Below are 11,793 nucleotides of genomic sequence, written 5' to 3' on the forward strand. Positions count from 1 at the left end.
TGTACATTCATTGAACCTGACAAGACATGAATCAATAAAACAATTAATTATTTAATTAATTGTTGGTGATTATTACATTATATGATTTTGAAATAAGGGGAATATATGCTACTTAATAGTACTTAATGATATATATATATATATATATATATATATATATATATATATATATATATATATATATATATATATATATATATATATATGTATATATATATATATATATATATATAAATATATATGTATATGTATATATATATATATATATATATATATATATATATATATATATATATATATATTTAAATATGGGATTAGTCTCCTTATTGAATGCAGAAGTTTTTTTTCCCACTTCCTATTCTGGGATCAAGTTAAAATTTTGCATAATTATTCATAGTTAATAAAGATACACGAATCAATCAAAAAGTTAACCAGTTATTTAATCATTTAGTACTAAGTTTTTTATTTTAATATTTAACAGAAAGGGAGACAAACCCCTTTAATTTTCAGATAAATGGCAATAATTAGCGGTTATTTCCCCTTAGATAAGATTTGGTATTCTTCTTTTCTATTGCTTGTAAGGTTACCTCCTCATAAAGGACAGTCGATTACAGAAGAAAAAAAATAGACTGTATGTAAGAAGTTGGGACACTAAAGTACGAGTTTACTATAGTAGATTATAGAGGTAAGGAAGAGCAGAGTCAAACACTGATAGAAGAGATGCCTGCTGTCTCCTGAGACAGTTCCCGAGCCACAGTACTCCACCCACGGGAAAGAGTACGAGTAGTGGCCTAGCCCCTGAGCCACGTTACTCATGTCGTAGACCATTCTGGACACGGGGAACTGTTCTCCGCCGCAGGACCGGCCGGTAGAGTCGTCCTCGGACTGCGAGAGCACCATGACCCCTCCGATGTGATTGTCCAGCAGGTAGTTGACCTTCTGTTGGATACTCTTGACGTCTTCGTAGCTGACCCAGACTTGACCGCGGTACCTGGAATGTGTAATCGATGCTTGAATCCACTGATGCCGGAAGTATAAGAATGTTTATAAATTAAAACTATAATAATAATAATAATAATAATAATAAGGGTGAACTTGGGTGGTTCAGACTGTCAGATGGAAACAAGCTTCCGTAGGCCCGGCCCGGAGTTTCTGGAGTCTTTTCTTTTAAATTATTCTATTTGACCAATGTCAAAGTATGGTTGTGGTGGTGGTTTTTTTTTATTATTATTTTGTTATTGTTATTTTTTATTGTTATTTTTTTTATTTCTTTTTACATTTGTTATAGCTTACGTAGTACTACAATGAAATTGGGTGGTTGATGCGTCCTCGTATTTTCGAAAGTTAAATATGATAATTCGATATTAATTGTATGCTGAAGATCCATTTCGTCCAATAGGCAGTGAAAAAAGGAAATAGATTCTTAAATTGGAAAAATTGTTGCTTATTTTAAACTCCCATGGCTATTTATAGTTCAATAGAAAGCATTATGCTGTTTCTCGAAATATAAACAAGATGTTTCTTTTTTTACTTCTACAATTAAAACAACCTGGACACTTATTTCTATGTTTCGTTTGGCCAGTAGAAATTTTACAGTATTCTTTGGGGGGGGGGGGGGGGGGGTTCTTTGTAAACTGACGCCTCTACGTAAATTACGATCTTACCAGTAAGGTGTACTGTCTTCTGGAGATGCCGTCATTTTTACACCAGAATCAATTTTACACATGTCCGAGAAATAGACTTGCCTGAAATATAATACAAGACGTCACTAAAGAAGGAAAGATACGAACATGAATCAAAGTTTTTCACTACAGTGTATAGACTTAGATGAGAAGATCAGTCATAGAATGGAAATACATATATGAAGGTCAGTGCTGTAACAATGAATGGTGTCTACGTACGACAGAAAAATTGTTCGTGAAGACAGGTGTGGCGAGGTGTGGTGGGGCTGGGCCAGAGCATGTGAGCGTAGATTACTGGGCAGTAATTATATACATACATATATTGTCTTCGATTCTGAAGATTAATGAGGAATGCAGTATTTTCCTTGGCTACGCAGCCCCAGCTGTGACCTACATATTTCGCCACATACAGGGCAAGCATAACCACTGTCCGCCGGTGGTCGATTAAGATTTTCTTTTCGCCGTTTGCGTCTGTCCTCGGCAGCGGATTATATGCGGGGATAATTATATGCTTGAAAATGCTACAGATCAGAAAGAATTTTTATTCGACAACTGTATGGTCTAAATGTTAGTTCGCTTAGCACAGCGTTGTCACTAGGCAGGGCCGGTCCTAGCAATTGCGGGGCCCTATACGAAACTAATTTCGCGGGGCCTAGTCTGTGTGGGAATAAGATTTTGTATAAGAAAAAATAATTCGACTTTACTAAGTTAAAAATTGCGATATGTACTTTACGAACCTTGTAACCAATGGCATATGTATATGCCAGTGACTATAAAAGTAAATAAAGTATTGGAACTTCCGATTAAGGTTTAAATTCGCCCGATTATTTCATGAAAGGTGACAATGCCTTTTTTCCTTTTATCACACAGAGGATTGGCGTTTTCCGCAATTAATGACACCAACAAATGACACTTTTGTCTATTTTTCTGGAGATTTTAATAAATACAAGAGATTTCCATAAGTTTTCCGAATATATTTTGCAATTTAATAATTAAACCCTGAATTAGCGCGGGGCCTATGAAAGCGCGGGGCCCACTGCGACCACTAAGACCGACCCTGTCACTAGATGGAGCTATCGGAGTTTCACTGACTCGTGCCCTGAGCATTACTATCTCCAATTTCGTTCCATTTCATTTACCATGTTCCCTATTTTTAAAATTGGTCCCTAGTGCTGACTTCATAATATGTGTAATATGTAGGTTATGCAGTAGCCCTGGAAAGAAATACAAGTTTATCACAACTCTTAGAATCTTTATTATCATGATCAATGCGTAATCATTGACCTCCGGAATAAGGCAAAAGAATGAGACTAAACCATCCGGAGGATAGAAAAATAAAACAAGTCAAAGAAAGACAAAACCAGACATCGTCCTTAAAAGCTTGCATACCGTAACAATAGTCACCAGTCACAGATACCATGCCATCGGTCTCAATAACAAAATGTATACCTATAGCAACAAACGCCGCCCCATTCTCCCTGTAACCACACCAGGGCCGTCTCTGAAGAGGAATAAAAGGGGGAGGAGTCAGTAAACACACGGAAAACTCTACATTATAGGTGGCGCATATAGATTACATTACCTTAGCATGGAACATTCGACAAGAAAATGAAATAGACACTGTGCAACATATACAGCCTAGGTTCATTCATTAGAGGAGATCTCCAGAATCAATTCTACATTCGTTCCTCTCATAAGGAAAATGTTACAGCGTGAGAAGGGTACAGAAGAAAATACAGTTTGTGAAGATACAGTGTGGGGACGAAAACAGTGTGGGGACGAAAACAGTGTGGGGACGAAAACAATGTGGGGACGAAAACAGTGTGGGGACGAAAACAGTGTGGGGACGAATGCTCTGTGGGGAAGATTACAGTGTGGGGACGAAAACAGTGTGGGGACGAAAACAGTGTGGGAACGAATGCTCTGTGGGGAAGATTACAGTGTGGGGACGAAAACAGTGTGGGGACGAAAACAGTGAGGGGACGAATGCTCTGTGGGGAAGATTACAGTCTGGGGACGAAAACAGTGTGGGGACGAAAACAGTGTGGGGACGAATGCTCTGTGGGGAAGATTACAGTGTGGGGACGAAAACAATGTGGGGACGAAAACAGTGTGGGGACGAAAACAGTGTGGGGACGAATGCTCTGTGGGGAAGATTACAGTGTGGGGACGAAAACAGTGTGGGGACGAATGCTCTGTGGGGAAGATTACAGTGTGGGGACGAAAACAATGTGGGGACGAAAACAGTGTGGGGACGAAAACAGTGTGGGGACGAATGCTCTGTGGGGAAGATTACAGTGTGGGGACGAAAACAGTGTGGGGACGAAAACAGTGTGGGGACGAATGCTCTGTGGGGAAGATTACAGTGTGGGGACGAAAACAGTGTGGGGACGAAAACAGTGAGGGGACGAAAACAGTGTGAGGACGAATGCTTTGTGGGGAAGATTACTGTGTGGGGACGAATACAGTGTTGGGAAGATTACAGTTTGGGGACGAATATAGTGTTTGGAAGATTACAGTGTGGGGACGAATACAGTGTTTTGAAGATTACAGTGTGGGGACGAATACAGTGTGGGGACGAAAACAGTGAGGGGACGAAAACAGTGTGAGGACGAATGCTTTGTGGGGAAGATTACTGTGTGGGGACGAATACAGTGTTTTGAAGATTACAGTGTGGGGACGAATACAGTGTTGGGAAGATTACAGTGTGGGGACGAATACAGTGTTTTGAAGATTACAGTGTGGGGACGAATACAGTGTTTTGAAGATTACAGTGTGGGGACGAATACAGTGTTTTGAAGATTACAGTGTGGGGACGAATACAGTGTTGGGAAGATTACAGTTTGGGACGAATACAGTGTTTGGAAGAATACATTGTGGGGAAGGATACAATCAACTCCTACCCAGATTTATGATATAACTCTTCAGGTCCCAGTGTAGAAGCGTTGATGCCATGATGGTCCTCACTTACCAGGCTGTAGCTGTGACCTATCTGGCCATACAGGGAAAGACATTTAACAAGTTTATGATTTATATCTATGTCATGTTATGGACAAGCAACAAGTATAAAATAAAATATTAAGTGTTACTGGTTAACCTTAAAAGGCATCACTGATCCAAGTTAATGAGTTTTAGTTTATAGATTTTATTTTGGTCATTCTTATATCTTTACGTATTAAATTTACGTATTAATACACGATAGTTCTCCCACATCCATTCTTGCATCAAGTTGAAACTTTACATAATTATTCATTAATCCTAACGAATCATGAATCAATTTTAAAAAATAACCAAATAGTCAATAAATTATAGGTTAGGTAATTAATATGGATCGATATTGATTAATTTAATTAATTAAATCTTATTGCATCGATAGATATGGATATAGGCCTAAATGTACAGTTGTTTCCTTACATAAACTTTTTTTTAAATAACTATTTTTATATTTAGCTTATTAATAACGTATCCTCCTCATAAATAAAGGGAGAGTATTGGTTAAAACAGAACTAACTAGAGTTATCCCTGCATTGATCTTAGACTTGTCCACGCCGTGGGTTACCAACGCATTGAGTGAGTCGTGCAGATTGACCTCAGCACTTGATGCTGTAGCGCGCTTGGACATTTTTGGGACGCTCCTTTCCGTGGTACCAGAGGAGACAGAGCTGTAGACCTGGCTTAAATCTGAGACAAGATTATTTATATACGTCCAGTCGTCAGTTTGTTGTTTGTCCATAATCTTGTTTTCCGCGGTAGTATCGGCAATCTGGGAAGTCGCCGCCTTTGAGTCAGACGATGAATTGAAGCGCAAGGCAATGTTATCGTTCTGATGGTAGATCCCATGTGTGTCTTCTGTAGCTTGAGTTGTGCTGGGCTTCTTGGCAGAGCCTGCGTCCTCCGGGAATGTTTTCACTTTTTTACCATACAGTGGGCTCACCAACTGTGTACGACCGGCACCGTCTTCAACATCATTGAAGGCCAGTAACGTCACCTGGTCTACTAGCTTGTTCAACGTCGCAACCTGTGTCCAAAGTGAAACATAAAAAAAATGAGATAAATGGATATAATACGTATTGTCACAGAACCCATCAAGAGCAATAGGGAATAGCTTACTAATATAATAGTAAGATAGGACAGTGGCGTCCCTAGGGGGTGCGGGGGGTGCGGGGGGTGCGGTCCGCAATGGGTGACACCCATGGGGGGAGGGGGGACACCCGATTGGAAAAAAATGAATATTGGCAAAAATTAGAAAATAAAAGGCCGAATGGAAAAAAAATGAATATCGGCTAAATCTAGCAGATTCAAAAATAACCAAATCTCAAGATATATGCCCAAATATGTCTAGGCCTATCTACTGTACTAATCTAGATTTATATATATATATATCTTTTATTTAAGGCCTTATTGTGTATATTTTTTCTTTTGTAAAAATGTCCAAAAAGTTACATGATAACAAGGGTCACGCAAAGGCAGTTTTTTTCTTTTAAGAACACACATTGTTTGTATTTGCATTGTAGTTATTTTATATTTTAGTATTAGTAAGTCGAAAGAGATTTATTACCTTTATTTATTAATTAAAGTATTTAATTATGTGACGTCGTTTTATCGTCAAAGTAGAACAGTTCTACCTTAGCAGCAAGATCGATTCAAAAGGTTCTTCTAAAGAAAACATATTAATGCCTCTTCAACCACGTGATTCTAGAGTCTAACCCGTTTTTACGGCAGTACTAACCAAGTTCTATCGACTAACATACCATCGTAATATTGGCGTTTTTTTTTTGCGTGAACAGAACAGGCCCGCCACAAGACGCCTTTCTAAAGATGAGGATGACAACAAGCCCATTACAAACTCGCATGAACTACTGCAGCTTTCCTCAAGCGGTGATTCGGGGGGGGGGGGGGGGGGGCACCCCTTGGGAATGGGGCAGACGTTCTCTCATGAGGGCGTGACGCGCTGACCAATGGGGAGAGGGTGAAGCATTTCAAATTATTTTACAGGGGTATAATTAAAAAGTTGTCTGTTCATTGTAGTTATCAAAAAAAAAAAAAGACTTGGATTTTTAATTTCGGGATTTTTTTGGGCGCCTTTGAGTCCACCCGGCTCTAATGGGTACCTGACACCAGTTGGGGAAAGGTGTAAGTAGTTGGTCGTTGTGCTGGTCACATGACACACTCGTTAACTGTGGGCAACAGAAAGAGGTGACCTTTCAACCATCTGTTCTATAGATCGCAAGGTCTGAAAAGGGAACTTTACATAGACCAAAGGTTTTGAAACTGGCTGCCTGGTCGTGCGGTTTGTACGTTGGACTGTCATTCAGATTTATCGATGGTCCCGGGTTCAAACCCTGCCCGCTCCCATCCCCCGTCGTCCTGCGGGAGGTTTGGACTAGGCAGTAATTATCTTCAACTCTGAAGGGACATCCGAAACATATAAAACATTTTACAAACAACAAACATTTACAACAACTCACCCCCCATTGAAACCATAGCAACAATATCCATCATTACAATCAAGAAGAGGAACATTTTGGACCAACTAATTTAACACTTCAAAAATTAGCCTAGTTTTTAACCTCTCGTTTATGTAAGTGTGACGATCACGCTTGCCGGGGATTATATTATCAAACTTGATAACTCAATGAAGTGAAGAAAGAAACATCTCTCTGTATCTCTGTATTTTCTTACAACATCTTTAATAATACTTCTTCACCTTTCACATAAAATTAACTTCTCAATTCAATAACAACTTGACTTGATACTTCATAAATAAAACTTAAAAATACATGAAACTTCACTTAGTATAACTTCAACTTCAACGAATAAAACTTTAACTAATGGACCCGCTAATATCACTTATAACTCTATCAAACCATTACTAATCGAGGACTAAGCGAGGACCCCGTCTAACTGACTTTCCCTTAATTTATACCTTTCTTAATCGTACTTTCCAAAATCATGGAAACTTCTCCCCTAATTATTTTAGTAACTTTGACCTTCTAGAAGCTGACGTGTGCTATTTTTTTCCCTTAATCTCTTTCTTTGATTGGATACCTAAAATTAACTTGTTTACGCTGGACACTTGCACTGGTTTGACCTCGAGCTTCTAGAAACTGGTCGAAATAGGTCACAGACTCGACTCGTAAGCTACGTTCTCTGAGCGGGTACGGTAATTGCTAAAGACGCTACGTAAATGAAATCGTGATAGCTTTTATTGTACCTCTTCGAAATCATCATATATAGTGATGTCTCCAAACAGAGTCACCCCAAGAAGTAGTTTCGGAAGATTCATCAAAGTCTTCTCTTCGGAGAAACTCGTTCTCAGATGTTGCACGATTCGCACCAACGAGCCCAGCCTTGGAGGTCTCCTCCATTTGATGTTAATCCCGTCGAAACCCCAGATTCGTGTCTGGCGCACGCAGGACTGGACGAACGACTTGAGCTTCGAGGAACCGTCCGCGAGGTCGCTGAATGAGATGTTGATGGACTCTGTGATGGTCAGGAAGGTTCTTAGCCGAGAGTGGGTCATTTTGAAGTCGTTGATGGCGACGTAACTGGGGATGTACAAGTTGCCGTCAAACGGGAAAATGTCCAGCTCTGAGACAGCCTGGATGCCAAACGTCTGATCGTTGATAACAGCATGTTCGTAGTAAAGATCTGAAGTGGACAGAAGTGTAAGTCAAATAGGTTGGTCACGAATGTTTAAGTTAAACCCAGATTTTAAGATAGAACGAGAAAAGTGTCTTGGTTTAAACCCAAGAATCACAGTGTAAATGTACTTTGCCTTATGTTAAGAACGTCTAACTAAATCTTTGAAACAGAGTTTTCCTCTCTGGGTTTTTGACAATTAGATCTTGTTTTAATTTCTGATTAGGGTATTCTAGAAAGCAGAATTTTTGAGACATTGAAATTTTACTTTTGCGTCCCCTTACCCATGCAGATGTATTTTGAGCTTCAAAAACTCATTCTACAACTGCATTATTTCTCTTATTTAGACGACTTTAATCGGAATGAAATTCATTCATGTCTTATTAGGTACAGTGAGAAAATTGAGTAAAGTTTCAGCTTAATCTGAGAATGGGAAATTTGAACTGCCTACCAGTGCAGAGAGATGCTGACATGTTCTGGATAAGAAAAGTGTACGGTTCTTCTCTATGAGGCGAGGATGAGTTGAAGCTGCACACAACTCTTATTAGTGCTAACTTCTTGGACTGGTCGTTTGGTACACTGCCAATAAATCGAGTTATGATAAAATAAGATAAGATAAGATTATATTTATTGGTCCGAAAAAAGGAAATTCAGTTTGACTACAACTGACCACCTCAGCGTAACTACTGTAAAAATAACAATATAGATGCAAACACGAAAAATATTCACACACGAAATACATACACACTCACAACCAGCGCTTTATGATTCAACTTATATGATTCGGGGGTCAACCCAGGGCCGGTCTTAGGCCACTGCAACCTATGCGGCCGCAGTGGCCCCGCACTTTCATAGGCCTCGCGCTAATATTAAGTGTATATTATTAAAATAAACCATTATAACTTATATTTCAGGGTTCCCTCGGCCTCCGGATTTTCTACGGGCTCAAGAAATTTCCTGAAAAAAAGACAAAATTGTCATATTGTGATGTCATTCAATTACTTGAGGTCAACAATTCACGAAGATACATTGAACAATTTGGCAATACTTGCTATTGCTTTTGAGCGTGATCTATGCAAGAAACAAAATTTTGAGAATATACTGTATGACTTCGCTACACGCAAGGTTCGTAAAGTTAACTTGATCGAGGTATTTTACTTGGTAAAGAATGAATAAAATGCAATTTGCACTTATTATCCTTATCCTTTCCAAACTGGGCCCCGCGCTATCCGTTTCGCATAGGGCCCCGCAATCGCTAGGACCGGCCCTGGGTCAACCCTAAGGAAAACTCTGGAGCCTGCAGTTATTAGGCAGCTTGCAGAGAACACAGTACTGTCCCCTGGCTGAGCCTGTGACGCCGCTGTATCGGCACTTGTTGTTCCCTTGGTTATGTCACGTGCTTGGGAATGGGGGCGGGAGGGGGGATCATGATCTGATGTGTGGGCGACATCGTTCCAATCATACCGAATGCCCAGGCATTCCTCTAAGTACTATGTGATGATCCATAATCACTTGGCGACTAGAGTTTGCCACACATCATTTTCAAACATCAGAATGTGATGTGATATTAAGTTAATTATTTAATTGTCATTAATGGAAAATCTACACATTATACAGAGCCCAGCTGTTCATTTCCATATAAAATGAAACAATCTCGGTGTAAAGGTAAACTCATGGCCAGAGGTTAACGTTGGCAGGGCAGGATCTTTTAGTATTGAAAATGTTCAAACTTTTTTTCTCTTTATTTGTATTTGTTTTCGAGACTAGGTGTTTACGGTTATAATCATGAAGTCAGAGTTAATTGTCTAAAATATTACCATTTTACTAAAAATTGTACCTGTCATTTTTCATAAGCAATAGTTTCAGTCGATCTACTTTGTGTTCGACCGTGTCTGTAGCGTTGACCACATAGCGTGTCGTTTGAATAGTCCCGGAAGTGTTTGCTTGCTCTGCCATCTCAGCTGATGCTCTTGAGTCATTGATTGCTTGGAACTGGTCCATAGTGGACACAGTAATGGTAGGTGTACTGTTAGATTTAGCTGGTAAGATCAAAGCGCAGGACCAGAAAGATAAAAGAAAGGCGTCAACCATTAGTGATATCTGCATCTCTTTGTTCATGATTCTCCTGAAGAGTATAGAGACATGTGTAATATTATAAAACTTTAACAATTATATTTATCAGTACTGGTGGATACTCAAGAGTGTTCATGCCCTATTGACATAGAAAAGATAAGTCAACAATCACTATCAATCAATGGCTAGAACAAACATTAGCGGCACCAACTCGTAGCCACAACAAGCCCCCCTCCCCTTCCCCTAACTAGCTTGTCTCAATGCTCTTAGGCTCGGCCTCTAGCTGAATGGTCCAGGAATCTGGCAATTAAGGTCTCCATATCTTCGTAAAAGTGGAGATCCTGTTTTTTACCATTTCTCAAGACCGTTCGTATTATTGAAACTTGTCATTTTCTGTCTTAGTTTCCTGCAGTCACTGAGGATCATTTGGTGTCTTGTCTTTCTGAGCCTGGCAGTGTCGAATTATGGGATTGACAATCATATATGTAGTTATTCCATCGTGGTAAGATGATGACCACTTTTGTCATCCAGGAAGCTGAGGGCTTTGCACTGGGGTTTTGTGCTTCCTCATGTGGACATATGTAAGCCCGGAATGTTCGGCTGCACACTGGGCAGGTTACTCCAGCTGGTGTCATTGGTCTTGATTTTCGCTCTGACGTTTTTCTTCTGCCAGCATTGTTCTCACTTCCCCAGGAGCCTATGCGCCAGCTCCCACAGCGCGACGCCATGATGCTCTGTCATGCTGAACGCCCTCAGAGAAGCCCTGAGGGTGTCCCTGAAGCGTTTTTTTTTTTACCGTCTTGCGAGCGCTTTCCTTCCCTTAATTGGCCAAACAGGAGTCATCCAGGATCGCAGCGGTCCCCCACTCTGCAGACCCGCCCCCCGAAGGACCCCAGTATCTGGCATCTTCTCCTGCCATACGACATTCAGTATTTCTCCCGGACACGCCACGTGGAAGTGGCTCAACCTCTTCGCATGCCCTCTATACACTGTCCACGCCCCTGAGGCATAGAGCAATGCAGGGAAGACGACAGCTCGACAGATTGACATATATAAAGAATCTTTGCAAAATATTCTCTGGTTAAGTCTGACAGACTCTGATTAAGTCTGTGACACTCCGATTAAGTAATGTCGAGTCATGTTTTTTTTATTTAGGTACAATAAATATCTGTACAAAGTTTCAAATCAATCCGAGAATGGGAAGTGGGAGAATATCGCGTACAAAAATTGTTCCAAACAGACAGGGTGAGTTGATATGAGCTTCGTAAAAAAAGTTAAGAAGCTCCTGGTGGTATCAAGCAAGGACAATAACTACTGATAGCAACTTTAGCAAACAACCACTTGACGCAACCTTTTGCTATTTGTTTTTCCGCAGTCGTTGAACAATGTTCGTTGT

The 11,793-nt window shown here is 40.1% G+C and overlaps 1 protein-coding gene across 1 annotated transcript; it reads right to left on the reverse strand.

Moving 5' to 3' along the window:
* Positions 1–371: 371 nt before the first annotated feature.
* Positions 372–8,903, reverse strand: LOC106053114 (uncharacterized). Its single transcript, XM_056009058.1, has 6 exons — positions 8,776–8,903; positions 7,897–8,333; positions 5,194–5,700; positions 4,586–4,674; positions 1,665–1,745; positions 372–991 (listed from the first exon to the last, which is right to left on the reverse strand). The coding sequence occupies exons 1-6, from the start codon at positions 8,795–8,797 to the stop codon at positions 652–654; spliced, it is 1,476 nt and encodes a 491-aa protein (XP_055865033.1). The 5' UTR covers positions 8,798–8,903; the 3' UTR covers positions 372–651.
* Between the last annotated feature and the right edge of the window lie 2,890 nt (positions 8,904–11,793).

The sequence above is a fragment of the Biomphalaria glabrata genome, chromosome 13, assembly GCF_947242115.1.
Source record: "Biomphalaria glabrata chromosome 13, xgBioGlab47.1, whole genome shotgun sequence".
NCBI classification, from domain to species: Eukaryota; Metazoa; Mollusca; class Gastropoda; family Planorbidae; genus Biomphalaria; species Biomphalaria glabrata.

Coding starts and splice junctions, on each gene's coding strand:
- LOC106053114 (XM_056009058.1), bottom strand. CDS start 8,797: ATGTCAGCATCTCTCTGCACTG. Junction 5,701..7,896: donor TATATGATGATTTCGAAGAG/GTACAATAAAAG, acceptor CTTTGGACACAG/GTTGCGACGTTGAACAAGCT. Junction 1,746..4,585: donor GAGTTATATCATAAATCTGG/GTAGGAGTTGAT, acceptor ATTATATTTCAG/GCAAGTCTATTTCTCGGACA.